Source organism: Larus michahellis, chromosome 12 (genome assembly GCF_964199755.1).
Source record: "Larus michahellis chromosome 12, bLarMic1.1, whole genome shotgun sequence".
NCBI classification, from domain to species: domain Eukaryota; kingdom Metazoa; phylum Chordata; class Aves; order Charadriiformes; family Laridae; genus Larus; species Larus michahellis.
Genome location: NC_133907.1, coordinates 4,246,151 through 4,273,524, shown reverse-complemented (window position 1 = coordinate 4,273,524; position 27,374 = coordinate 4,246,151). Strand labels below are relative to the sequence as shown.

Below are 27,374 nucleotides of genomic sequence, written 5' to 3'. Positions count from 1 at the left end.
CCTCGTGTTTCCATGCGAGTCTCTGTGACGGCAGAGCTTCGTCGCTGTGACTTTGCAGAATCAGCTGAAGATCCTGCCTGATCTTCACCTCCCAAGCCCTGCCCAGGGCTGTCTGAAGGACCAGTTCTTACTCCTGGCCTTCTCCTGTGCTGAGGAGAACCACGAAGCTGAGACGGGTGGGACAGAGGGTTGCAGGAGGGAAAAGTGTCGCAGCTTCATGATGAAAAAGGTTTGTGAGGCGGTGAGGCTGGAAAAAGGGAGAGAAAATGGAAGGTGGACCTGAGACCATAACCCAAGAGTCACGGTGCTGCATGAGGATCAGAGATGGACTATAAGAAAGTAGAGCATATGCTGTGTGACGCCAATGGGTGTTTGGCATAGGGCTTTTTTGGGGATAGGGATGTGATGCTACAGGATCTGTAGCCTCCTCTTGCCACGGCTGAGCTGACACACATCTATTTTGAGTGGCCCACAGTGGCTGCATGCACTTGCCATCTTGCCCATTTAGGTTGGGGCTACACGCCACCTTTGCTCAAAGCATGTGATAACAGGTGTGTTAAGGATAACTGGTTTTGAAAAAAGGAATTTTAGGACTTTTTCAAGCAAAGGGACTGCTATTGGGATGGGAGCACTTGAGGTTGAAGAGCCCCACGGCTAGTGAACTCCCTTTGTTCCTTTTTTCAGTACCCTGAAGCCTGGATAAATTGCATGACAGAATGAAATAATCAATAAACAGAGCAGCATGGTTATGTATCTTGGCAACGATGATGCCAATCAACCATGTAAACCGACTTTGCGCTCTCTCTCTCCCTCAATGCAGTGAGATCCCAGCTGTCTGCAGTGAAGGAGCGATGCTGGCTCTCTGCGGTGCTGGGGGACACAGACAGCCCTTTCCCCACCTGCTGCTTCTCCTACCACACCCAGGGTTTCTGCTACAGCAACCCAAAAAACTTGATAAACGCTCCCTGGGGTAGAAAGTGCACAATAATATCCGATACCAGCTGGGATCACCTTCACCACCCCTGAAGAATGTTTCTCGTGTTTGGATTCTTGGGAATTTGGTCCTCCCATGGTTAAGCTGCTGGAAGGTCATCTGGGAGCAAACCCCACTGTCCCATGCTGGCATCTTCCCCAGTAATGAGCAGGTTGGATCATGTGTGGGTCCATGTAGCGTGCTGCTATGCAGGAGCCTCTTGCTCCTGCTTTGCTCTCAAATCCATGTGCCTTTTGCCATGCTGGGTGGGAAATCCTACCTGTAGAGCCCAAGCTATTGCTGGGGGGGTCTCATAATCTATGCAACCAGCCCACTCTTGCAGGAAAAGGTCTTTTTCCTCCAGTGTATGTTATTTCTGCCAGGGGATGTAGCTCCTGTGCGGATGGAGTCCTGCTGCCTGCCTGCAGTGGTCAGGGAGAGCATCTGCCGCGTCCCTCCCCTCCAGGCCGGCAGCCAGATGGGATGGGCTGGAGCCAAAATCCCAGCAGCACCAGCCCTGCCAACCAGCAGGTTTTCGGCGTAGTGAAGTGAAGGATGAATCTGCGAGAAACCAAGCAGGAAACTTGATTTTTTCCAAGGAAGCCACTGACAGACTTCTTCCCACAGTCTGGTTTTTGGTTGCATCGGATCACCTTTCTCCTGGCCACAGAGAGGAGAGCAGGCAAAGTCTGAACTGGCGCTGGCCCTTCTATAAACATTGATTTCTCTGTGTGTTTTCAGTCTGCCATGTGCAGTGAGTGCTCCGAAAAGCTCATGCCATGCTGATTCATTCAGCGATGGGGAATAAAAACACAGGCTATGTAGTCAATATGAAATCAAGATTAATGGCTTTTCAGCCTGATTTCCTCTGTGTGAAATGAATCCCGGGTTGTGATTTGGCTATCTAATGTTTGTTCAATGTTAGGCATTAATAGCAACTTCTCTCCCGTGTTGTGATTTGGCTATCTAATGTTTGTTCAATGTTAGGCATTAATAGCAACTTCTCGGCATGCACCGGTCATCTGTTCACATATTTTGGCCTTTCCCTCATCTCAGCCTCGCACTGCTCTACCTCTGCGTAACCGCAGAGAAAATTCCTGGGGATAATCACTTGCTTCCTGGGATTAAGTGTAAAAGAGCAGAATTTGAGAAAAAGAGCTTGGAGGTGGGTATGGAAAGCCGACCAGCGCAGCTCTCCCCACAGTTTGCTTTGGCATCTGCATTGGGGTTTAGCTTGAATGTGCTCGGCTGGAAAACTACCTCTTGTCTTCTGATGAGCGTGTGTTGGCGATGCCACTGAGCCCTTCTTCTGCCTTGGGACTACCTGCCAGGATCCTGCACGATGAGGGTGAGCCATCAGCTCTGACCTGCCCCATCCGCCGTGAAATGGTGGCTATTGGCCCCATCTCCCTGGCTCATGATGGGCTTGGAAGGAAGGAAGGAGCTTGGCGGAGAGTGACCCACTGTCTCCATCGCACAGCGAGGAGAAATGTAATTACATCCGTAGCATTTCCATCAATACAAGGCAGCAGCAGGCTGGGTCTCAGGGGAGGTTTTTCATTGCGTTGAAATCTGACTTCTTTATTAATTACCAGCCTCCGATCTCATTTGAGGGTTCAGTTTATGAAGCTGAATCCTTATTTCTCTGTTTTCCTTATTCAGCTGCCTCACTGAGTTCTGTACAGGGGATGGTTTGGACCTCACGATCTCCCGGGGCGTCTGTGCAGAGAAAGTGGCGGAGCAAGGGGAGGTGACGGGGATGTACAGAAATCCTGGCGAAAGACAGAGAAAGAAATTCCATATGAGAAAAACTGAAAAGGGGGAAAATGGGGACCGTTTCCCACTGTCAAAGGTCTTACTCCCAAACTATAGTTTATTTTCCCTTTGCCAGTAATTCCCTCTTCCCATGTGGGATGCTGGTGGCAGCACCCCTGCCCAGCGAGGGGACGCTGCGGTGGGGTGCTTCAGCAGGGCCACCATCAGCCTTCGGTGCAGCCCAGGCTGCTCACCTCCTCCCGGGAAAAGCTTTCCAGCCTCTCTCTCTTCATCCAGACCTGGCTGTAGGCGCTGATGGGAGTGCCCGGTTTTTTATCTAGACATCAAATATTATTTTTTTTAAAAAAGGGAAAATAGCCACTAAACAGCCCTTGAAGCTTCGGGCTAGCGTCTAGTTCCACTCGAAGAGCTTTGTTAGATAATTGTAATACTTTTCCGAGAGAAAATAGAGCAATTGAGGCTCGTAATTAAAAGCCATTCAGACAGCTTTGATCTTTCCCCCTGCATCTTCACTTACCAAACCCAAATGCCCACGAGAAACTCTTGGCAATATTTACTGTCACTGTTCTTGGCGTTTGCCTTTAAATTAACTCCTCTTCCTCCCTTCCAGCAAAAGGGAGGTGGGGGAAGAGAAATGCAGCCATGTGGCACATGGCTTTTTCAAGAGGGGTTTCTTTGGAAAGCTTTTTTTTTTGTTTTTTTGAAGGGTGCCTGTTGTCCTCTCTCTCCACGACAACAACAAGCATGGAGCTCCTCTGGAGGCCTCAGAGCTGCCCTGGATCAAGGATTTATCACCCCAAAACCAGCTCCGGGCACAGCCAGGGCTGCAGTTGTGGTGTAGATGGGGTAAGGCCCAACACGATTAGATGGGGTAAGACCCAACATGATCTGCCCAGGCATGGGACACGGAGCTGCCAGCGCTGTGTCCCCATGGCCCACACGGGGTCCTCAGATGTGCTCCTGACTCACGGGTGAAAGGGACCCCGGCCTGGGGAGTCCCCTTCTCTTCAGCAGCAGGTGGGAATGTCAACTCTTGCGGGGCTGAGACCCTCTGAAGGCACCAAACCCAGCTCGTTCCTCCCAGAACTAGCAGTAAGGCCGGAGGGTCACTGTTTCCTCGGGTTTGCAATGGGAGCATCAGCGGCACGTTAGCACCCGTCATCCCTAATCGAGATGACACCCAGGGGCTCCCAGCGTCCCGTAGGTGACAAGGCGAGTGCTACGGATAAGTCAGGCTGTTCAGAAAAGGGACACATTCTCTCTCTCGGATTGCTTCTAAGAGTATCCTCTAGAGATGCTCGTGCTTCATATCTTCTCTATTCCAAGTTTTCGCTCATCCATTTTTAATCTCTCTTTTCAATTTTTTTCCCGTCTAAAGATGCTTCTGAGAGCCGGGCCTTCATCCCTCAGTGGGGTATAATTTCTTTTCTCACCCGAAATCGTGACCAGCAGCAGGAGACAGTGCGAGACTGCGTAAGTACCAGGGGATTACGGCTTTGCAGGGGAACAAGCTGCAGCACAGCTCGGATGAGGACAACTGATCGAAGCAGCCATTATTACTTGCTGCAGCACAAAGACTTAAAAAGCAATAGTAATTTCCGATCCCCACCTCTTATCTTAGATGCCTGCATTTAAAGCCTGCCGTGGGAATATGAGCCCTGTATGAGCCCTAATTCCTCTTTCTGGGGTGGAAAATGCCTTCTTCTCCCTCTCCCGGGGATGATGAAGCGAAGTCCTCCAGGGCTGTCTGTCCTCCTGGGCACAGCCGGAGCGGGGAAGGTGATGTCCTTCCCGAGGAGGAGGCGGACAGGAGCCCACTGCCTTCCTCTGTGCTGCTGCAGTGGGTAGGAGCAAGTGGAAAAACCTTCAGCTCCTGCCGTAACCGGGGATCTGCGAGGTTGCCCGGCACCTTGGCACTCATTAAGACATCCAGGACTGTCCCAGAAGGAAATTTCCCTGGATTTGGGGCTGAGGTGGCTTGCTCACTCGATGCACGGCCGGCTGGGAAGGGGGTTAGGATGGGAGGGAGTTGTGCTGGTCACCAATTCAGCCTCCTGCAACCCTGCAGACCCTGGAAGGCATGCTTGGTTTGGAAGAGTGATAGGGGATTTGTTAGGTGAATAGTTAATTGAATGCTTCCGGCCTTTAATTTGTGGCTAATGTGGGCTGGTGTGATCCGCAGCAAGCCAGCCCCACAAACCTGATGAAATTCGAATGAACGAGCGAGCGTGCAGGTTTTTCCTGGAGTGAACTTGTGCGACGAGCAGGCAAATGCCTCCTCGAAGGTGGTTTCTGCTCTGCCAGGAACAGCCGGAGCAGCCTGGCCTCAGGTGCCACGCTCAGAGGGTCTGCCCTGGGCACGGACAGCCCCACTTCGGAGCTTTCCCCACCGAAACGTGGTACCAGCCTGCGTGTGAGGCTGAGCAGGGATTGCGGGAGAGCCAGCCGTGCCGAGGCAAAAGCAGAGAGTGCCGCTTAGTGCCGCCGGGCTGAAACACAGGGCCCCGCCGGACGCTCCACTGGCCGGCACACGGGCCAGCTCGGTGCATCGATGGGAGCCAGAGATCCTCCTAAGCACTGGAGGAGACCTTGGCCAGGGCAAGCCCCTTCTCTCCTTGTAGCCTTGCACCCCACGAGAGCAAAGAGGAGCCGACGCTCCCGTCTTCAGCATTTTACATGGAGAAAAGCACAGATGCAGGCAGGATGCTATCACAGGAGGAGAGGCTGAGAGCTGGAGCGGCTCATCCTCAGGGAGAGAGGGCGCGGGGGGGATCTGAGGGACATCTGAAAGTGATGGAGGGTGCAGAGAGGAGGGAGCCAGACTCTTCTCAGTGGTGTCCAGTGGCAGAACAGGAGGCTCAAACTGAAATATGGGAAATTCCATTTAAACGTAGGAAAAAAGCTCTTACTGTGAGAGTGGTGAAGTACTGGAACAGGTTGCCCAAAGAAGCATCCTTGGAGACATTCAAACCCAGGCAACCTGTTGTAGGTGACCCTGCTTGAGCAGGGGGGTTAGACTGGGCATTCTCCAGAGGTGCCTCCAGCCTCACCCACTCTGTGAGTCTGTGACAATCGTGACATTGGATTCAAAGGGGAAAAGCTCCAGCAAAGACACTGTCAGGTCTGAAAGCGGCTGACTTTCCACTTAACGAAATATATTAGGTTTTCCACCTAATGAAATATATTGCCTTTCCTACGGACCTAACACCAATAAACAAACAGTGGCGTTGCAGTCAGATAAACAATTTGAGTGTGAGGTGGCATCATTTGAGTTAGTTTTCTGCACTCAGAGAGGTTTTTTTTCATCTGGGGAGCCCATCGCCAGCAGATGGCAACCGTGCTAAAGCGGTGGGTGCCCGTGATGCCTGCCTGCGCAGGCTGGCTCTGCTCCCTGGCCTTGCCTGGGCTGCTCCAAGGGGACATGCAACACCTCTGCACTCCCTCATCTGCTGCTGGCACCTGCCTCCTTCCCTCTGAAGGTTGCTCAGGATCACGGCACCCAGCTTTCCTTCCAGAATCCTCCATTCTCATGGTCCCCAGTACCTCATCTGCCAGGTCTTTCCCCTCTTCTCTAAACTCTTTGAGCCACTCGATACCTCTTCAGAGCCACCAGCACCTTCTAAGTGGAGGTGATCTCTTCTCCAGGTGCCTCCCTGTTCCTCCTCTCATGTCTGGGGCTTGCTAAGTGATCACCCCACACACCTGCACGTGCCAGCACACACAGACACACTATCAGGACCGGGTTTTGAAAAATCCTTGCGTTTTCTGATAGTTGCAAGCTGCAGCTAATGAGAAATAGAGATGAGCCATGAAACTTGGGTCAGGGAACCTTGTGCGCACTAACTCTGGGGGGGTTTAAGATTGTGGGAATAAGGACCCACCACTGTGGACTCTTTCTCATGAGGCTGGCTGACACCAGGGATTCAGCTCTTGATCTTTACTGCAAGTTAATGTTAGTTAGTATAAAAAAATGGAATTCCTAGCAAAGTTTCAGCTAGAAGAATGCGTTCTCCTTCATTGTTCATCCAAGGTTAACACCTTTAATACTGAGAAGGCAACACAAGTGATCTTGTTTTCACAGATTGCTTTCAGCTTTCTAAAAGGGAAACATGAAATTGCCATCACGATGTATTGAAGGTTGTTAATTTTGGTGTCAGAGCCCTGAGAGCACTGAGAGGACTGAATCGCCCTGAGTGACCTCACCTGGGACTTCCACCCACACCCTCACCCATTGCTCCAGGAGCCCATTTAAGCAGAGCCCTGCAGCCTCCCTCCTTGTTTTTTGGAGGGATATCTGTTTCCAGCTCTGCCTCCTGGATGGACCTTGGACTCCTGTTGCAGCCTTGTCTTCAGCCCCCTTTTCTGAATAGACCTTGGATAACTGCTGTAGGTACGTTGCCCCCTGGATGGGCTCTGGTATGTGCAATCTAGCTGGTCTCTAACCCTGTCTTCTTTGGTTTTACCTGTCCTGTACTTTCCTGGTGGAATTTGGACAGGTAAGAGCTGAGCTTGGTGCTTGGGGATCTGGGGAAAGCTGGAGAGGAAAATTTTAGCTGAGACAACCTCCCTTTAAACCAGTAATATATTTGGCTATATTTACTTACTGTAGACCTACAAGACAGCTTACTGCTGTGCTCGGCTGGACAAGGACCCCTGGGAGCAGTTTGGTTTTTGCAGAGGTGATGAGGGATGGTAGCTTCTGGTGTTGCTTTGGCCAAAAAAGTCCACTCCCATTTAACTAGGTGCTTTGGTGGCTAATATAGAGCCAAAATAAAGGAGCTGTGGCGCATGCAGTATTCTCCTGGCTGCGGTAGATCACTACTAAGGACTGAATATGGCAAGGAGCCCTATTCACCTCCACACGTTGATGGTGGAGGTGAGGCTTTTCCATGACCCCAAAAGCTGGGAGGTATGGTGTGCTCATCCCACTACCTACCAGTGAAGGAGAAGTTCCCATGCTGGGAGAGGGAGAGTGGGGTTTCAACAGGTTTACGGTTGTTCTTGAAGCTTTTTGTACTGTATTTCTGATTTCCAGACCCTTCCTCGCAGGCTCTGGTTCTGTTGAAGTCCTTTGCTTTACTATTTACCTGTTAAAGAAGGAATTTTACCTGCAGTGCTTGCTAGGGTTTTTCTTGTGGCCTACAAAACACCTTGATTTTGTTATAAATATACAATATTTTATTTTACGCTAGATAAAATGCAATGTATACACAGCAAAGACATGGGACAAATACCATAAGTTTTCTCTGGTGAAAGAAGGACCAGTCTCTTTTTTTCACAGTAGGTTTATTTCATTAATCACTCTTCAGTAAGTATATATTTGACAACAGGAACAATTAGTTAAAAATAATTTCTAACACAAATTCCCACAGTTGCCATAATATTTGGATGGTGTGTTGTTTAACACTATTTTTGAGATGCAGATCTTGCTTTTGGTTTAAATTTAACTTGTGTTAACAGCTCAGGAAAGAGGGAGTTTGAGGTGGGGGTGGAAAGCAGACATCTCAAAATCAAAAAAAAAACCAACCCAAAGCCATAACACACATATGCACGTACATGGATGTGAAAATGGTTCATTTTCTCTTGCAAATACTCATCTTTCATCCTCTGTCTTTTGTTGATGTGTCCTTGAAAGTGCTTGTTAGCTCTGCTCCATGAACCAATCCTCCAAATAACACAGCTATTAAGAACCGAGCGTTACATTAATCTGAAAGCTGGTCCCCAGTATCTCTGTGCTGTACAGCAGAGGGCAATAAAGGACCACTATGTAGTAGAAATATACCTCTGGAAAGGAAGTTTTCTGTCCTAATGCTTCAGGGTGTGTGATTAAAAGCAAGAATATAGAAAAGCAACTTTGAGAAGTTGGGAGGTGCAGAGGGAAAATGCAGGACTGGCGAGTAAGCAGGACAAACCATGTGAATAATAATGATAAATGGACACACACGTTACGTGTGAATGAAAGAACAAACATTGTACATTCATGAGCCACCCCTTCAGTCTGCAAAGTTGCCCCTGCAAAGCCATGGGAGAGATCTGTGAGCCCCAAACCACTGTTCAAGAAGTTCTGCATTCCAGCATCTTCCGGAAACTTTTCCGAAAACTGTCATCCAGGAAAGCATACAAGAAAGGATTCAAGCATGAGTTGGCATAGCTTAGGCTGGTGATGAAGTAGGATATACCAATGACCATGGAGGTCTGGGGCAAGTCAGAGGTCAAAGCCACGATGGTGGCCAAGTGAAAGGGGGTCCAACAGAAGAGACACACAGCCAGGACTATGAAGACCATAATAGTGACTTTCTTCTTGGCTTTGTCCAGGGCTTTAGCATTAGAGTTCAAGTGCATGTTCCTTAGCTTGTAGAGCATCATGGTGTAAAGGATGCAGATGGTGGATACTGGAATTGCAAAGCCAAGGATGAGGGTATAGATCCTGCTGGCTTTGAACCAAAGCCTTTCAGGCTTGGGGAAGTTGAGACCGCAACTCTTGATCTCCAGGTCATCTATGTAGACATTGGCAAAGATGATGAAAGGGAGAACTATGATGGTGACTAGGATCCAGATGCACAAACTGACAATCCTGGCTGCTCGGTACGTACGATGTGGCATCCTCTTGGACCTGACCGTGGCCAGTACTACCAGATACCTGTCTATGCTCATCACTGTTAGGAAATAAATGCTGGAGAAGATATTATAGTGGTCTATGGACAAGATGACCTTGCAGAGGACTTCTCCAAAGGGCCAGTAGTGGAGGAGGTGTTCAGCAATATTAATGGGCAAGACAAGTGTGAACAAGTCATCAGCTATAGCAAGGTTCAGGATGAACATGTTTGTCACAGTCTTCATCTTGGGGGCCTTGAGGATCACATAGATGACAGCAGTGTTGCCTGTGAGCCCAACAGCACAGATCACAGAGTAAATGACAGGCAGGACAATGTAGAAATCAGCTGCCTGCTCTTGGAATGTTAAGTTGAACCTCATGCTGTTGTGCAGGTAGCAGCTGTTACCTGCGTTGCTGCAGGTGCTGTTCAGATCATCCCAGAGAGAGCCGTTTCCCATGCCTGCTGGTCACAGACTGCCCACGGATATGATTGAAAGCCCTGCTAGCCCAGGAGACAGCGCCTTTTTTCTGTTTGAGAAGCAGCTGCTATCTCATTTAGAAGTGGGTTATTTCCAAAGAGTGGCTTGTGAGGCAGCATGGACCATCAAACTCGCCTCTCTTGTCCCATGCCATTGGGGAATTTAGATTTTGAAGCGATTGGGGGGGGGGGAAATGATTGAAAGACACATAAGGCTCCATGAAAAAAAGCAAATGAGAATTATAACTCCCTGTGTTAGTCATGGAACTCATCTCTCTGAGAGCATCCCGGTGAGCTGTGGCTTTTCTTTGCTGGGGAAGTCAAGTGGCCTCAGTTCAACTGTCTGCAGCAAGAGTTCTTCCCAGGGCTGGCAGGAACAGGGAGGGCAGAGACGAAGCTTTGTGCCTGGTCGGCTATTCACAGCCCTCGGAGGACTCCAGGGATGGCTGCTGTTTCTCTTGCACAGTGCCTGCTTTTCCCCGCTGGAGCAGAAGCGTGGCAGCGTTTAATTAGTGCCTTTCTTTGTGTCGGAGTTCAGACTCTTTTCATTGACTGAGATTTCACAAACAATGAAGAAGTTTCCGACAGGGCTACTCCCCGCTCCCAGGGTCCCCTGGCAAAAGAAGAAGGCGGGGGGGGGGGGGTGGAAATAAAGTTCAAGGAGTATTTCCAGAACTAAGGGTTAACCCAAAATTAAAGTAACTCTTTAAGCAAGGGTAGGTTATGATCTTAGTCAACATGAAGACCATCCCCTTTACAGACACCTGTGGCAGCACACAAAACTTGGTACAGACGGACAGACAAACCCGGGAATCTCAAAAGTTCAGGATTATTCAGGGAAGGGGGGGAAGAAGTACCCTGAAAGCAAATCTGCTTTAGAGCCAAAGCCAGAATTACCCCATCTGTTTACACCTCTAGCGGTTGCCACATCCATCGCTACTGCCTGACCCAGGCTTCCAAGAATTCCTCCGCAGGGAAGCAAACAAACAAACAACCGAGACCCCCCGAAGATCAAAGATTTGGCAGCTGGTCCCCAGGCTCTGCAAGGAGAAGTGCCTCACTTCGCTTGGGGTGGTTTTTGTTGTCGCACGGAGGTAAAGTGAGCAGGAAAGGCGGGATTGGGAATGGGGAGGGTTGAGGTGTCCCTTACCTGGCGAGCGGCTCCGGCTGCCTCCTCCGGCCCCTGCTGCTCGGCACCGTTGAGCCTCTTCTCTCTAATCCGACTTGGAGGAGGGTCTCTGGGATGCTGACGTTACCCGGCTTTGCGATCGTATCAACATGATGGCTCTGTGTGTGCATCGCACATCTCGGCAATTAGCACTTGTTCACACCAGGGAAGGAGGGGAGGAAAAAGTTGGGGTTTGTTTTCCCCCCCCCCTCTCTGCAGGGCTCTTTAAATAGTAAATAAGGTAGATGGTGGTGAGCAGCTGATGCTCCAGAGCTGTTCCCCTCAGGAATGAGGGAGATGTTGAGGTGCACAGGCAGCACCCAGGGCTGGCAAGCTGTGGCTGGCTGGATGAGGGATGTGTGGAGCAGTGGGAAGCGGGGGGTTAAACTGCTTCAATAAGGAACGCTGGTTGGCTTTAACAAAGGAAGATGTACAATGGGGGGGGGGGGGGGAGTGGGAGGAGGGTACACAACATTACAGTGCTCAAAATGAACAAATAAACAGATGTACCTTGCCAGATCTGTGCTGGTTTCAGCTGTTCTGGGGGAGCGCAGCTGGCTTTCCCCTGCTGGGTCTTTGGTCCAGCTCTGGAAATGCAGCTAAAGCCTTCAGACGCGCATCACAAAAGGCAGGAGTCCTGTGAAGCTTGGCAGAAACACACCGCAGGTCACATACCAAAACCAGCAACAATGTAAGATCACTTTACCTTCATGTCCCCTATAAAAAGAGCATAAAGGAAATCAAGGGTCTTTTGATTCTCCTTTAGTCTTCTAAATGTATTCCCCAGCTGCGGGTTGCCTGACCTTTGTTTCAACACCAGGCGAGGCAAAAACACAAGCATCCATCAGTGGTACGCCTGGCGGTGTGTGCGGTGTCATTTAACCAAGCAGGTCACCTCCTTTAAATGAGCAATGTAGCGAAGAGCTGTGTTTGACTTTGCTCCTCTTCTGGGGATGTTTACCCTTTTCTGGCAAGATTATTGTGCACTGGTAACGGGGGTGGGAGCAAAACACTTCATTGCACTCGGGGAGGTAACTCCTTAAGGCTGTGGGTACCCCCGACTTTTCAGTAGGTGGTAATTTGTTTATGCTCAGTGTACAACTCTTACAGATGTTTTCTGTATTTGAACCCAAATCTGACAGTTTTCAACCAAAACCTGGCCTAAGCAAAATTGAACAGAAGATTGCCCGAGAAGATCCACAGGAATGATATGGATGATCTTTCCTCAGATGAAAGACCCCCAGAGGCGTCCTTCTGCCTGTTTTTTGGGAAAGCTGGCACAGTTTGTTAACTGCAAGGGAAAGAGGGTTTTCATAGGTCTGCAGGGAGAAGGCAGTTTTCCAGGAATCGCTGTTGCCTTTGTGACAGAGAAGGAAACGCAGGGAGAGAACTTCAGGAGAATGTGATGTTAAGTTTGCTAATCTGTAACTATTCCCCAGGGCAAAAGGGTGTAAAAGCTGCATTGAAAAATCCTTCCATCGTGACTTGCTGGTTTTCAGCATCGAGCACATCTCTCGGTTCCCTGGGAGGGTGCAAAAGCTGTCCTTTCGCGCCCCAAATGCTGTTATCTTGGAACTGCCTGTCAGGCTGGTGGCTGTGTGCCAGGTGCTGTGTGTTTAGGGACATGTCCCTAAGAGGCTGGGGGCTGTGGGGCTGGCTGGAATCCTGGGGATCAGACATGGGCTGTGCCCTGCACCGGGGCCGCATCCCTCCCTCCCGCCTGCCTCTGCCGCCTTCTCATTATCCCCGGTGAGCACGGTCTCCTGCGTGCCTTGGTTAGGATGTGTTTGATTAAAACAACCTTGTCAGGGATGAAATGGGGACTAAGAATTTAATCTCGTTGTCTGGTGTAAGTCGAGAGGCTTTTGTTTCTTTTATATCCCCTAGACAAATGGACGGCGCTAGCTTTGAGCTGTGCTCCTTGCCTAGCTCCTCTAACAGGTTTGCAGTAAAACTCACCTGCTTTGGGGAGAGCATTGGCAAACACATCTAAATTCACGCATGAAATTGCTTTGCAGCAGGAGCACTTCCATCAACAGAGAGAGAATCTGTCCCTTGTGTCGGCTCCGGATCCGACCAGAGGAGGCACGTTGTGTGCACTGGCATGATGTGGAATGGGAAGTGCCTGGAGGGAAGGCGGAGAGGATGTTTTATTCACCTTGTTTTCTCTGGCTGGATGTCCTTCCACTTGATTATCAATATTATGGTGGTACAAAGCCCTGAAAATCAAGCATTAGTTCAAGCTGCTGTTACAAAGGACGCGAGCTGTGTTTTCGCCCATTGCCACTTGGATCTACTCTTGTGCGAGCAGCTCCATCGCCACCACGGTGCAAGAGGGACAAAGCTCCCATCCTTGACAAATCCACGCCATGGAGAGATGGACTTTGCCTCCTGAAACCCATGTTCACACTATGCAGCTCGAGTCAGCTGTGCAAACAGAGAGAACAGGCAGCATATCAGGGAGGGGGAAATCCCTTCCAAGGCTAAGCTGATGGTGCTTTATTGCCATCATGAAGTTGACATGCTGCTGACTCCAGACAAAGACCATCCATCACTCTGGAGTTATGGAGTGCTGCGCTGCTGGCGGTGCCTGGGGGCATCGGGAAAGCCCAGCACCGGCAGGGGACAGGCAGGGCAGGAGCTTTCTTTGCCTGGGTTGCTTTTGGAAGGCACTGCAAAATATCTGCTCAAATGATGGGCTTATTTCCTCACCAGCTGTGTGAGTGATGCCACCTGAGCCCTCTGTGATGCTTCAGCCCTCCAGCAAGGGCATGTTGTCTAGAGGGCTGTGGTCTAAGGCAGACAGCTGCTGCCTCTAACCATGTTTCAGCCCTTCTGAGGGGGACTTCTCCAGGGCACTAGGAATGAAGCCGATGTCACCTCCCTTGTTAATCCACAGGGGCAATTAAAGAGGATGAGTTACTCTGGATCAGCCCCGGAGACGGACTCCCTCTTTCTTGTCCTTTTTCAAAGTCACAGTAATCTCAGATGGACTTAATTTTGAGCCTTTGAGTTGAGGATGCTTTGTATTCCATGCAGGAGTGCCAGGGGAGGTGAAACCAGGCTTGCTGGGAGGAGTGACTTCACCAGGGAAGGGAATGAGTGTGTTCTTCCCGCCAGGGCTTGCAGGGATAGCAGACATGCCCAGCCATTTAAAATGAAATGAATTAACTGTGGGAAAGAAAAGGGAGAACTGATTCTATTCTGTTCTGCTGGGGGTGGTGGTGTTGGAAGTTTCTAATGCACCTGTGCTACTGCTCCTGAGGTCACAGATCACCTGCTGATCGGGCAGTAGCTTTCCAGGGCTCTTTTGCCCCATTTTTGAAAGTATATCCTTGTGTCTGGAGTAGAGTTGAAGAGGAGCTGCTAAACAAAGCAAAATGAAGGTGGCTTCTCAGTCACCCAGCGGTACCCCTCAGGATGCACCTTGCTTTGGGGACAAGGTATGATCATGTCCCTGTGGTCACAGTGCTGGCAGTCCTTGCTCTTTTCTGGGGTAGGTTGTGAGTGTCACCTCCATGTCTGTGAGACACTCATCCATAGACAGTTTGCAGAGACAGAGAGAAGGTTTGACTGAAAAGCAGGGGCTCCGAGAAAGGTGTAATCACATGAACAGCTCAGATATGGATTGCCGCTCTAGGACTCCAGCGTTCCTGGACACCAAAAGGGATCGCTTTCTCCTCTGCTTCACTTTCTGGCTTTGGAGGAAGGGGTTGTGCAGTGCTGGGCTCAGCATCCCTCCCAGCAGCTGAGCCAGGGAGCTGCAGCTCTTTGCTTTACAGACCCTGGGCATGACCATGAAGCTCCTGCAGCCACCAGAGAAGTCCCGTGACTGGGTCCAGTTTGATAAGACTGCTTTGCTTCACCCCTGCCCCGCCAGGGGATTAACAGGGGACATTATCTTGTTTTGTTGGGCTCTTGCTGCTGTCAAAGAGTCAAGTTCATCTCAAGGACACAGATACACGATCAATACTCTTTCCTCACCAAAACAAAATGTTCTTGGCTGACTATCTTGCACTGGCTGGTTATTAGGGTGATTTATTTGTATGAGGTGTTCAGGCTTTTCAAAAGATGGTACAGCGCTGCAGGTTAATATCCAGAACCGATTATGTTGAGCAGCCTGTAAGTGACGGCTTTTGGTGAGTCGAGCTAGTGTGCGTGGTCAGGTTATTTATTGTAGGATAACTGCCACTGTACTGTAACCTCTGCCTTGGGGCTGAGTGTCCCCTGAGGTGCTCTGGTCCCAGCCTGGGGATGCAGAGAGGTTGGCCACCGCATCCCCCAGGAACCTCCTCCTCCTTGGCGGCTGGCCTCCCCCTGCAAACAGGGGTTTATGGGTGTTGGGGTGAGCTGGAAAGGAGAAACCTGAGCTCATTCATCACCCCTGGGTGAACTGCCACAAGCTGGGCTAGGTCCTCCAGCTTCCTAACCCTTCCCAGCCAAAGCAAGCCAGGCTTAGCTTAGGCAGGTGATGGTGCTCACCTTGTGGGACACCCCTGGGAAGCAGGCGAGGGGTGTAGGCCCTGATTTTTCTGGGGGATGAGGATAGAGCAGATGTTTCCTTCAGTGAACTGGTGAATTGTGGGTGAAGAAAGTGCCTTTGGTAATAATTGCAATGGGTCCACCAGCTGTTGACAAACCCAACCACAAGCTGCAGTGAAGGCAAAGTGGCTCCTGGAGGTGCTTTAAAGAAAATCAGAGTAATGATTCTTACTTATAAACAGCCTGGTTTTGTCAGGCAAGGGATGTACTAACTGCCCCATCTCCACCTCTGCAGGGGAGCAATCAAGACAAATGCCGTGTGAGTGTTTTCCTCTGGCCAGAGGTGATGGGGAATAAAAGCTGTAGCACAGAGAGGTGGTGGATGGGTGGCTGGAGCTGTTTGCTCTCTTCCTGCAAGCCAGGAAGGAAGCTCCAGCCCTCAGACCCAGCAGCTCTTGGAGACCCTGGCTCTTCTGCAGGACATCCCCAGCCCCGTGGTGCTGGCATGGGCAGCTGTCTTGGAATGCTGTTAACTCTAGAAACTATCAATGGCCATTGAGATGTTAATGGGATTCTGTTTCCCTGCCGGTTGCCTTTAGCAGATGAGCATGGCATGTCTGCAAGGGGGTTCTCCAGCACAGTTATTGGATTGCAGAGGTAATAAGCAAGACAAAGGGAGGAATCCTAATTTGAAAGGATGGGAGTAAAAGAAAAATAATGTTAGTTGTCCTAACAACTTCTTCTCCTGGGTCCCCATCCACGCTGGGCTTTCTAGTGCTGTGCTGCTGTGGAATTTGGATAATGAGGTGAAGTCTCTGTGCTCAAAGAGCAATTAAGACTGGCTTTGCTATCTCTTGTGCAACCCAGGGGAGTGAAGGCTTGTCTGGTTATCACAGGATACACAATTAACGGGGTAGTCTTGGGGAGCCAGGACAGCCCTGCTTTTCCTCAGCAGAGACAGTAAAATCAAGATAACAGAGACCTTGTGCAGCTCTTTGTTTCCTTGAGAGGCTGCCATGTCTGGTAACAGACCTTCGCCTCGTTACCTGTGAAATGCATATTAAAGTTGACACCCCTGTATATGCTAATGAAGCTTTTAGAGATCATGCTAAACGTACATGACTATAGCACTCATCTCTCCACCCAAATCATACTACACCTCACCTAGGGGAGGGAAACCTTGTAATTTTGGGGATAAAAGGGTGGAGAAAATGACTGTTAAATTGGGAGAGAAGAAACTTGATACCTGATGGAGCAGTCCATGGGCTGTGTTCTCTCCCTCCACCCCAGGCAGGGACGCCTTTCTGGGTCAGCGCGGCGCCTTTCCTCCTCTGGTGAATGTTACCCCGGGTTGTTGTACTAGTGTTATTTTTGCTAGCAATATTAACCTTAAGTAATTAGTGCTACTGTAGTTAGTGAATTTATCAATGGCTATCTCGAATCTGCGACTGTCGCTCTCAATAAGGTAACTTATTTGAATTATTTGTGAATCTGATCCAGTGAAAGCCCTTTGGTGGGACTCTGATAGTAAATCAGCGAAAGTCCTGGGACTCTGACAGACAAATATCGAAACTACAGTCCTTTCAACGCGACAGCTGCTGGCAGAAAAGGGTTGTGTAGGACACACGTGCTGTCTGGTGCTGCAACCCATTGGCATCCCGTGCAGGAGCTAGATATTATTTAGTTGCTCTTAAGCTGGTTATGATACAGCTGCTAAAAGCCCTTGGTATCTGTGCCACTTCCAGGTGATAGGAGTTGCCGCTTTGACCTTTTTTAATGACTTCTGAACTATTGCTCTGAAAAGTGGTGGCTTCTGTCTTTGCTTGACCTGCTTTGAAAGCCGTGAGGCTTTTTGCAAACAACGGCGCTGCAGTAGGGTGATAACGCATCCTCGGAAAACCAGCACGGAGCCCTTCAGGGATGCTCGCTGGCGAGCAGGCTCTGTGCAATATATTCCAATATCTCTAAGCAACAGCTAAATGTGTCACCTCGTCTGCTTAAGTAGCAAAGCTCCTCTGGCCTAAAAGCCTAATCATCGGAGGGTTATGGCGTGCAAATTGCTGCTGAATGAATTTGCGGCTTTGTTCACTCCAGTTTCCCCTCCCTGCCTGTGTTATGACAGTGAAGTGACTCATCTTCAGCTTAATATCATGTTTTAGAAAAATGTTTTAATATTTGGTAGAATGTTCATTGTTTAAAAAAACAACGCGTGAAATCTGTCTTCTGGCACAACGTTTTCCAGTGCAACTGTACAGAGCCGGCACCCTTCTCCCTATGCTCTTCAGGCCAAAAAACATAGAGTACAAGGTTTACAATACCATTGATTTATTCCAAGGAGAAAAAGTGAAGAGCAGGAGGCCTGATCTGAGCTTAGTGAAACTTGACTTTGGACTACAATCACTTATTACAGCTCACTTTTGCAATTAATACCAGCCTGACCTACTTAAATAGGTCGTCGTGATTCATGCAGCCATATATCTGCTGGCAAAAACTTGGTTTTAAGTGTGATCCTTCTTGGATGTGTCAGTGCGATGGAGAAAATGAAACCTGCATAACTGAGGTGAGCTTGATAGAAGTGGTGGCTATGAAACACCGAGGGGGGAAAAAAAATAAAGGAAAGAAAAATGGAAGGGAGTTAATTGCTGTAAAGTGAGGATCAGGGCTGGTGCCGTCTGCTCATCTGCACCCCGTGGTCATGGACATAGCGGGGACATTTGGCTCTGAGCAACTGAGGGAGGGACTGGATTCAGCATCTGTACCAGAAATAATGAAAAGAGCAGCAACAACCAGTAGGACCTGGATCTTCTCTCTTTAAAATCTAATTTGGACCCCAAAGCAAAGCCCCAACACTTAATTCCCTGTGGAACTGAAGCTGCCGGGTCGCTGACCGGGGTTTTCACAGCGCGCTGGGGAAAAGGAAGTCCCTATCAGAAACCCTATTGATGCAAATTTAATTATAGATAACCGCGCCCGCCGTAGAGAAGATGTTTCAGATGCTTGCGGAGGAGAAGCAGAAAAAGAAAAGAAATAAAAAATATATACCTTTTGTATTTTCCACCTGAAATAATTTCTGAAGCACAAAACTCCCCGCGCCAGGCAGGGCCTCCTGCCAAGTGAGTAATTCCAGACAGGAGCGGGCCGAGCAGGAGAAGGTGTGTTGTGTTGGAGGGGCTGAGTTATGACCAAATAGATCTTTCCACTTCTAATACCAGTGATCCTCGCTAATATCATTTTATCAATAGGGAGCACACTCGGGCTCTGAGAGACCTCTCCATCTCCACCTGCTTCTCAATTCCATTTGAAGGCGGAGGAAAATGATTTCCTTGTAAATGGCCCGTTTCCACTGACTTCTGCAAACTCTTGCTGAGGCTCCTTGCTGGGAAGTTGATTTTTTTTTTTTTTTGTAATAAGAATTGCTTTAGTCTTGTAAATGCTAAGTGATATGTTTCTCCGCCTCGGATGTCAGGAGGTTCATACCCTGTGCAGAAACGCTCCCCAACTGCATCAATAACCTTTTTGTGTTGCTTAGTGAGTCCCAGGTAACTGCGGAGTAGTTGCGTGTCTCTGCAGGTTATGTGACAATCAATTGCATATCTGTCCTCCAGTACATCCCAATTTACAGGGAAGGTGTGATGAACTCCTTATTCCGCAATCAGGCCCTGGCAGTGCCCGTTCTCTTGTGGGTTTACAGGCTCAGCTGGATAACACCATGCTCAGCAGCCAGGTTGTGCAGGAATAGAGGTGCTTTTTGGTTTTGAGGCTTTGAATCTCCCTGTTACCTGGCCAGGATTTGTGGTGAGAAGGGCTTTTTGGGCTGTAGTTGCATCTCCCTTGTTTTTCCCTGTGCAGCTCTGCAGAACTCCTGCTTGGTTTTCTCCATATTGTGTGGGGCAGCCCCGATCTTTCCAGAGCCCTGCGAGGGACGGGATTTTCTAGGTTGGAAAGAAAAACATCCATGAGAGAGGCAGAACATGATGCTGTTACCCATGGCTGGTGTTCCCGCCTCTGCTCGGTTTTCCCCCTTCCTTACTGACCTGGGACACCTGAATAATGGAGACTTTGTAATTTTGACTGCATTGAAATCAGTAAAAGAGTTTATGGGCTCCTTTCCATCGGGAAAACAAGCTCAATTTTGCCCATTATATAAGGGGAAAGTGATATCGGGCAGAAAGCAGTGAGAAAAAGACGGGTGATTAGTGGATCTTTTTCATGTGGCTGCAGGGAGGGAAAACACAATTGCCATGAGAGAGGTCGTTGCTTAAAGTAAAAGCAAAAAAAGTGACCCAAATGGTGACTGAGCATCAATCGAGGTGGCGTCCTTGTCGGTAATGGAGCATCTCCGATCTCTGCCTGCTCCTTCTCCCGCCGAGAGGCGCTTGTATCGCGGCCGATTGCGCCTGGCACTTACCTTTCGATTGCGCAGCCGGTTCTTAGACAACAGGTCAGCTCTTTTAACTCTCTTGAGCCTTCGAGTGAGGCCAGGAGATGTGGGGATGGGCTGGTGAGTGGGTTTGTGTTGTTTTGGCTGTTTGGCGTTTCGCTGCTTCCCCGGCGCTCCTCATCGGTGTCGGAGCTATTTGCCGGGCTCGGAAGCGATGCCAGGCGCGCCGCTTTTGGGGAAGGCGGAATAGCTAAAGGGAAAAACGGGCCGAAAATCACCTGGGGATGTAAAAATTACACTGGGACCTGCTCATGAGCAAAGACAGAGCCTGAAGGGGGCGGGTGTGTGTGTGTGGGGGCGGGGGGCGTGTGTCTGCCCTCACGGGGGTCACTTATGCGCAGAGAGCATCGTGTGAGCATCCACAGCGGGTTGTCACCCCGCGGAAGAGTGTTCCTGCCGGAGCCTCCTGCCAGGGGGGGATTTGACATGGCAGCCGTGTGGCCTGGGGAGGGGGGGGGGGGGTAAAAAAAAAAAAAAAAAACCCAAACCACAAAACCACCGAGGCACACTTTCCCTCTCATCTCCCTTTCTCGCCGGGAAAGGCAGGACGTCTGCCTGCTGCGTTTCACAAGTAGGAAATCAATTGCTGAGGGATTCCCGCTGGGAGATTTGTGCCTTATGAAATTCATGCCAGGTGGGGGGGGGACAGAGAGGCAGGCGAGGGGGGGGAGCTGGAAATGATAGCTCTGTCTTCCTCCCCTCTGCTGCTTTAATTGTTTGTAACGACTTAATAAGCAGCACTAAATAGGGAAGCCGATCCTTCCCCGCAGCAAACGCAGGCGTGCAGCATTTTATTAGCTTTTCTAGGGCCTCTGTTTGGAATTGCTTTTGCTGTATTTTCTTCTTTACGGGCTTGATCCAAAGCCCGGGGAGATCAGTAGGAAAACCGTCGTCTTTGAGGTGTCAAGGCTCCGAGCGTTGAGCCAGCACCAAATCCATGCAACGATCTGGGAAGAAAATAACATGGAGAAATGACATAATTTAAGCAATGGAGTGCTCTTTGCCTTGGCACCCTATGCGTAGAAATGCACGCCAGGGAGAGAAAATTAGGTAAAAAACCCCAAAATTTATAAAATTACCCAGTATTTTCAGAAGAATGAATGGAAATAGCTTTGCCCTTTAGGCTGGAAAGGAGGAGAAACACCGTGCCCATTGGAAGGGTGCCGACAGGGAGCAGATGCCCAATGACAACAGGCAGATGGAGAAGCAAAATCCCAAATGGAAGACTTTTAAGGTGGAACTTTTTGGATGTGGGGGTCTGTGGAGTCAGATCTTGCGAGTCCCAGGGCCAATGCAGGCAAATTCCCAGGGGAGCATCCTTGCCCCGTGGCCAGGGAGCCGCTGCCCAGCCAGTGGCAGCTCTGGTCCCACAAGGACAACTTTTTTCCCACCTGCTGGCTCGGCAGAGAGTGGGCGATACCCCTGAGTTGTTTAAAATTGAAAGGCACTTGGGTCAAATTGATGTATTTCTGCTCTGAGGGATGGAGTCTTGAGTTCTCCCTGGTTTTGCTTGAATTGGGTGGTATTTCTCCAAACTGCCTGAAGAAACCCCCAGCAGACCCCCTGCTCTTCTCACTGTGCCTTTCCCACAGCTCTGATCCTCCAGGTTTTTTCCCTTAAACTACAAGAACTGAAAAGTGGATGGTTTTTGCTGCTTCTTGGTGTTGTGCAGCTCCGGGAGAAAGAAACTTCCTCTTCTTCACTCTGTTTTTCTGCAATAAAGCGTTTGCTCTTCTCTCCAAAGGAGCGGGAAGAAACACTTTCATAAAAACTAAGAGAGCCCAATTGAATTCCCTTATTTTTTTGGAACAAAATAACAAAGTTATTTATGTTAAAAATAACTCAAAAGTTTTTTGAAGAGATCTTCTGAGAAAATATTTCTCTTGGTGACTGATTACAAGTGGGTATGGGAAGAAACTCTTTGCCTTGAACCACTCAAAACGGTAATTTTTTTCCAAAGAGTAGAAGTAATTACATTTTTCAGGACAAAAAAAAGATGCAGCGGACCAAACGAGCTCCAAGCCGATCTTCATTTGCTCTCGATGACCAAATTACAGCACACGGTTACTGCCAGCTCTGCTGGACAAAACGTTGCCTTTGGGTTATTAGGGGTTTTGTCAGAAATCTCTGTAGCATGAATAGTTCAGGTACTTGTCTGTCTGTTGGCTTCAGCTGTTCCTGCTGTCCATTTCTATTGTAAGGCAGCCCATTTAGTTGTGTTGCCCTTTAATTCAGACATGTGCAACTTTTCCTGCTTCTGGCCCCAGTTTCCAGCTGGATAGATGTTTTCTTATCTGGGAGTGTATTTGGCCGTGGGCACACAGGTGAGGGGAAGAAGTTGGCAAGGGATAATTTATGGGACTTCCTACAATGGCTGGAAAACCCAGAGTCCAGTTTCCATCTCCTTAAAAATGTCTGTTGTCTTTGTTTCTTCTGCTGCTGCGCTTGTGGTCTTTGCGCCTGGTCTGAATTTACTGCTTGGAAATGCAATTATATGGCTTTCAGTTATTTTTCACACGGAAGAATCTCGTGTGTAAAATGAAATAAATTTAACCTTCCAGTAATCTGAAGTCAGTTTTTACACTCAATGCTTAGGATTTCCCAGTTTGAACTGGGCAAGTTTACATTCATGCTTCATGGTTGTATTGTCATTTGTTTAAATGAACAGAAAAGAGCCGTGCCCAGCACATCCCTCCCTGACACACAGTGATGGAGGATGAGGTATTGCCCATCATCCTTCTGAGGCTATAAACCTTTGCCCTCTAATTTGTTCTCGGTAATGACTTGGAGGGCTCAGCGATGAATGGATGCTTTTCTCTTCGGAGTGGGCATTTATCACTCCGGCGTTACCCTGCAGCAATGCTGTGGAAGAAAAGTATGATGTAAAGTAACTCATACCATAGGACTGAGAGCCAACCTGTGGGGTTTTGTGGTGGTTTTCCCTTCTCCAAATATCTTTTCAAGCCCAACAGACACAGGGGGAGGGAGGAGGAAAGAGCAGGCATGTGAAAGAAGGAGATCCAGGTGGGAATAGTATTTATGGGAAGAGTGGCTGCACCTTGGCTCTGCCACTGTGTGAGCTATTGGAGTAGATGAAGCTTAAGTAAATAACTCTTTTACTTCTCTTGATGCTTCTTTTTAAATTTTCAGGCCCCCTATTGTATGCGTTGTCTCCTGTTTGTTGGTGAGATAGAGGAGTGAGGAGATATCAGTGTGTCCTGAAGATCAATCAAACCTGCCTATAGGCAAAGAGTCTGACTTGCTGGAAAGGAGCTTTCCATGTGTGAAAGTCATCTAGAAAAGAAATGATTTGGTGGCAGAGGAAGGAGGCAAAAAGATTGGGGAAGCAATCCCCGCCTGGTTTAAATGCCATAGTGCCCGCTTGACTGCCCGGGAGCCTGCAGAGATGCCCTGGCATCCATCGGCTGTCCTTGTCCTGGTTTGAGATAAAACAGAACCAATTTTCTGATTTGTAATTTTACTTTTAACTGGGCCTCTTCTAACTGACTAAAGTCTGAAATTAACAGCGTATTGTTCAGAAACTGTTCACTCTGAGTGATAAGACCTGATTATACCAAGGAACGGTGCGCACAGAGGCTCTTGCTTAGACTTACTGCTGTAACAACCAAGGTCGGCTCACTTCGCTGTTTGCCCCGTTAGAGGGTAGGAAGCAGAGAAGCGTAGAGGGGTCCCACCCGCAGGGAGGAGCAGACGAGACAGGTGACCCAAAACTGCCCAACAGGGTATTCCATCCCATCTGCATCACGCTCAGTGTAAAAGCTGAGGGATCAAAGGGGCAAGGCTGTTCTGGCTTGCTCTTTTCTTCAATGGCCGACGTCTGAGGAGGACCCTGTCTGTTCGTCTGCCTTTGATCCCGATCCAAGCACTCCTGACTCTAGTTCTGGAATTCAGCTCCTGTCCGTTGCCAACTCCGGTCTGGGACTTTCCCTGTGTCTGCTGGTGATGTGATCCTGTCATCCTGGGAGCTGGATATGGTTTTGTATATATTGTATACTTTTTTCCTTAATTTTTATTATTTGATTATTGTTTACTATTTTCCTATTTATTATTATTTTCATTAAAGTAGTTTAGTTCTTTTTCTAAACTCGTAAATCTCCTTATCTCTTCCTCTCCTCTCTGGGGAGAGGGGGGGGTGGGAGGCCCATCTGTTGTTCTGGTCGGCCAATCCGGCCAAAACCACGACAGTCCTTCTGCTGGGCTGTAAACGTGCTGTTGTGGGATGCGATCAACAGTGAATGCAGCTGGATCCTTGTCGTCCCCATCCCACTTCTTAATCGCTCCTTTTCCTGGTGCATCCCCATCATCCTTAGAGGCAGGGCTGAATCCGAGGGAAAGCGGAGGGTGGAATTGCTCCTTTTTACAGGGAGAAAAGGAAAGATTTGCGATTTGCTGAGCTCCTGTTTGCAGGAGGGCAGGGATGCTGGCAGGTCCGGGGGCTGTTCCTGCTGCGGTCCCCCCCCAGCCTTGCTGCAGGAGCTGTGCCTTGGGGCACGGCCACCTTCTCCCCCAGCGCTGGGGTCGGTTAAGTGACACCATCAGCTCTCCTTCAAGATGAAATTACAGCAGTTTGACATCCAGGTGGCTTCAGCATGGGGACCTGGCAGCGGTTACTGCCTGGCCAGCTTCAGAGCAAAGAGATGATCTGATTTAGCCGCAATCTCTTTCATTGCGGACAGAGTAAAATTGCCGCGTATTTGCTCAGCGCTAAAAATCCATCGGAAGCCGATTGCCAGGCTCTGCTGCGGCTGCTGAGTAATGGGATAACCCCCTGCAACGGCACCGCGAAATGGGAGGCTGGGATAGAAATATTAGAGAAATGACATTTCCAAGCGTCTGCGGGCTCTGACATTCTGACGTTGGCTTGATGCTGTGCGAGGGGTTGATTTTAATGACTTTAGAGGCATTCATTTGAAGGGTGGTGAAATGCACTTGAGGCGGCAATTGCATCTCTGGTCTCTGTCAGCACCTCTGTCTCCCTTCATGCTCCTCAGCACTGAAATCCTGGGAGGACTGAGCAAATCCGGGTCTCGGGGAAGACTCAGTAGTGTCAGATTTTGGAGAGATTTGTGGCAGGACACGGAAGCAGCATCAGAAGATGGTGTAACCCTTCATCCTTGCGCTCTCCTGCACATTGATGCAGCCTGAAGGAGGCGGGGATTCTGTTGAAGCATCTCCTGTACCTCCTGGCGGGGGGAAACAAGTGGCAAAGCCCTTAATTTCTTTATTTCTTGGAGCTTCAGGCACACATTGAGTGGTTGTGCTGCTCCCCAGGGCCCAGCCTCTGCTGCTCTTGGCACTGGCTGGTGTTTCCGAGCTCTCCTCTACGATTTTTAATTGTGAACTCTCCCTCCTGCCAGCCTCCACTTTGCTTTAAAAATTCAACACCACATCGGCAGCTGAACGGGCCCCAGAACTGAGAAGGTTTCGAGATGCCATTTGTACTGCAGACTTGTTTAAAGCAGGGGAAATGCAGTGTTCCTCCTGTGCCCAGAGCTGCTAATCTTGTTCTGAGCGTTGAAAACCTCTCCAGCTTCTCTCATTAGACCTAAATTTGATTAGTGTTTTGACTTCACACTTCTCTCACGCAGGCTGGACACTTCCTTGGATGGAAATGTCAGCCCTGAGAAGAGAAGTTTTGCTGAGCCCTGGCCATGCACACATCCCCCATCCCTGCTCCTAATGCTGCCTTTAATTATCTTGGGAATCTGAGCATGGTGGGAGCTGGTTGTGTCTTTGGGGGGCGGGGGGGAGGGAAATAAGGCACATGGGCAAAAGTGTAAATGCAGTGTCTGGGTGCCTGCAGTCTGCACCGCCGTGGGGATTCGGACTGAACGCATTAATGCTTTCCTCTGTGAATTGATGACTCCTCCTGTGTCGTCTCCTCCTGAAATGCCTACGTAAATGGCAATGGGATGCGAATGTGTTAGCCCAGGTGGTGAATTGAGCCTGACAAACAGCACCATCAGTCCCTGCCCTGTGTCCGAAGGTGACCGGGAGCAGATGTTCCAGCCTGGCGCGAGGATGAAACCCTGCCAGCTCGGAGGAGCAGCTCCTGAGCCAACTGTGTTGAAAGACTTACCCCCTTCTTGGCCGTGCCCATGTGCCTTTAATGCATCCTTCCTTTCGGGAAGTAGTTGGAATGTCTAAACATTAAATGGGTAAAAGTATTTGCGCTGTTTTCGGCTTGTCCTGTGACTTATTCTAGAGTGAGTTTGATTCTCTTTCTGCAGATGGAGAGTTACTCAATGTTTTTAGCATAACTTTTTCTTCTTAATGACAATACTGCCTGCCTTGGACTCCTGTCATCCCTCTTTTGGAAGCAGGCAATACGCTGGGACCCTGCACCAGGGTCCCGAGGGGGGTCAGCGCTATTGCCCTTTGCAGCCGAAATGCCCCACAGGCAGTGGGGTTCATCATGCTGCTGAAGGGCCCCCTCCTCTGTGTGGAGAATAAGGCGAATTCCAGCTCTAAATGGCTGTATTTTGTCTCGGGTGCTTTAAAAAAAAAAAAAAAAAAAAAAAAAAAAAAAAAAAAAAAAAAAAACCAAACACCCCCCCCCAAAAAAAAACACCAAAAACCAAAACGAACCCCAAAAGCCCATAACATTTTTCAATCAGCTCTTTGTTTTGCTGGTGTCAAATAGCCAACCCCTTGAGATGTGCCATTTTGGAGGGCGACCAGAGCTCCCCAGGGCACCTCAGGCTCCCGCTAATTACCTGCCACTACAACCCAGTCACTTGTTGATTTTTAAAAGCTGCTGGTGGCTGTGCTGGGCCGGGAGGCTGTCTCCTGTGGGAAAAGGGCTGGGGATGAGCGGTCAAGGGTGATTCACTGCAAGTGCTTCTGTCCCCAAGTTCTGGTCCCTGAGGAGCCGCCCTGGGCGGTCGCAAGGGGGTGTTTAACGGAAATAAATTTATTTCCAAGTCCTCAGGAACGGAGGTGGGTGTAAGCTGCTGTGTAAGGGAGCTCTGAGCGAGCCCTGCTTGAAATAATGCGTGTTGTGCAGAGAAATTCTGCTCAGATGTTAGCTCGGCTCTGAAGAGTGCTGTAACTGGACTCATCTCTTCACCACGGATCCGAGTTTAGGCACAGCATCCCACGGATGCGCTGCCTTGGGCTTTGGCTCGCGCACCAAGCTTGGAGCTGTGGTGCCACAGGGGCCTCATTAAGGAGCTGTATCTCTGCTTGGGCAAATAATTCGTGATGAAAAACTTGTGGATTTTGTCTCTTTCTCTGTGTTCCTAAATTACTTGCAGTTACTGTTCTGCTGCTTAAAAGTAGTATTTCCTGGGAGAAACATGTGTTGTCCTGGGAGCAGCCCAGGAGCAGCTCCTGGGGTGCCAGGCAGGAGGAGAGGTGGCAGCAGAGCAGGGAAAGCCACCGCTGCCAAGCAGGGACCAGCATCTGAGCCCGGCTCCTGGAGGAGGATGACTGGGCCAT

At 49.4% G+C, this 27,374-nt stretch overlaps 2 protein-coding genes across 3 annotated transcripts in view; one reads left to right on the top strand and one right to left on the bottom strand.

Annotated features, from left to right (window-relative positions):
• Window positions 1-7,041: 7,041 nt before the first annotated feature.
• The window catches only part of LOC141750397 (uncharacterized), a 47,577-nt gene continuing 27,244 nt past the window's right edge, over window positions 7,042-27,374 (top strand). For both annotated transcript variants that reach the window (XM_074605401.1, XM_074605399.1), the window contains exon 1: window positions 7,042-7,139. The gene's annotated coding sequence lies outside the window, so the exon portion shown is untranslated. The remainder of the gene's footprint in view (window positions 7,140-27,374) is intronic.
• Window positions 7,996-11,280, bottom strand: NPBWR2 (neuropeptides B and W receptor 2). The gene is made up of 2 exons (XM_074605406.1): window positions 10,973-11,280; window positions 7,996-10,435 (listed from the first exon to the last, which is right to left on the bottom strand). The coding sequence occupies exon 2, from the start codon at window positions 9,800-9,802 to the stop codon at window positions 8,804-8,806; it is 999 nt and encodes a 332-aa protein (XP_074461507.1). The 5' UTR covers window positions 9,803-10,435; window positions 10,973-11,280; the 3' UTR covers window positions 7,996-8,803.

Excerpts from the sequence above, each read along its gene's own strand:
- NPBWR2 (XM_074605406.1), bottom strand. The coding sequence starts at position 9,802 with ATGGGAAACGGCTCTCTCTGGGATGATCTGAACAGCACCTGCAGCAAC.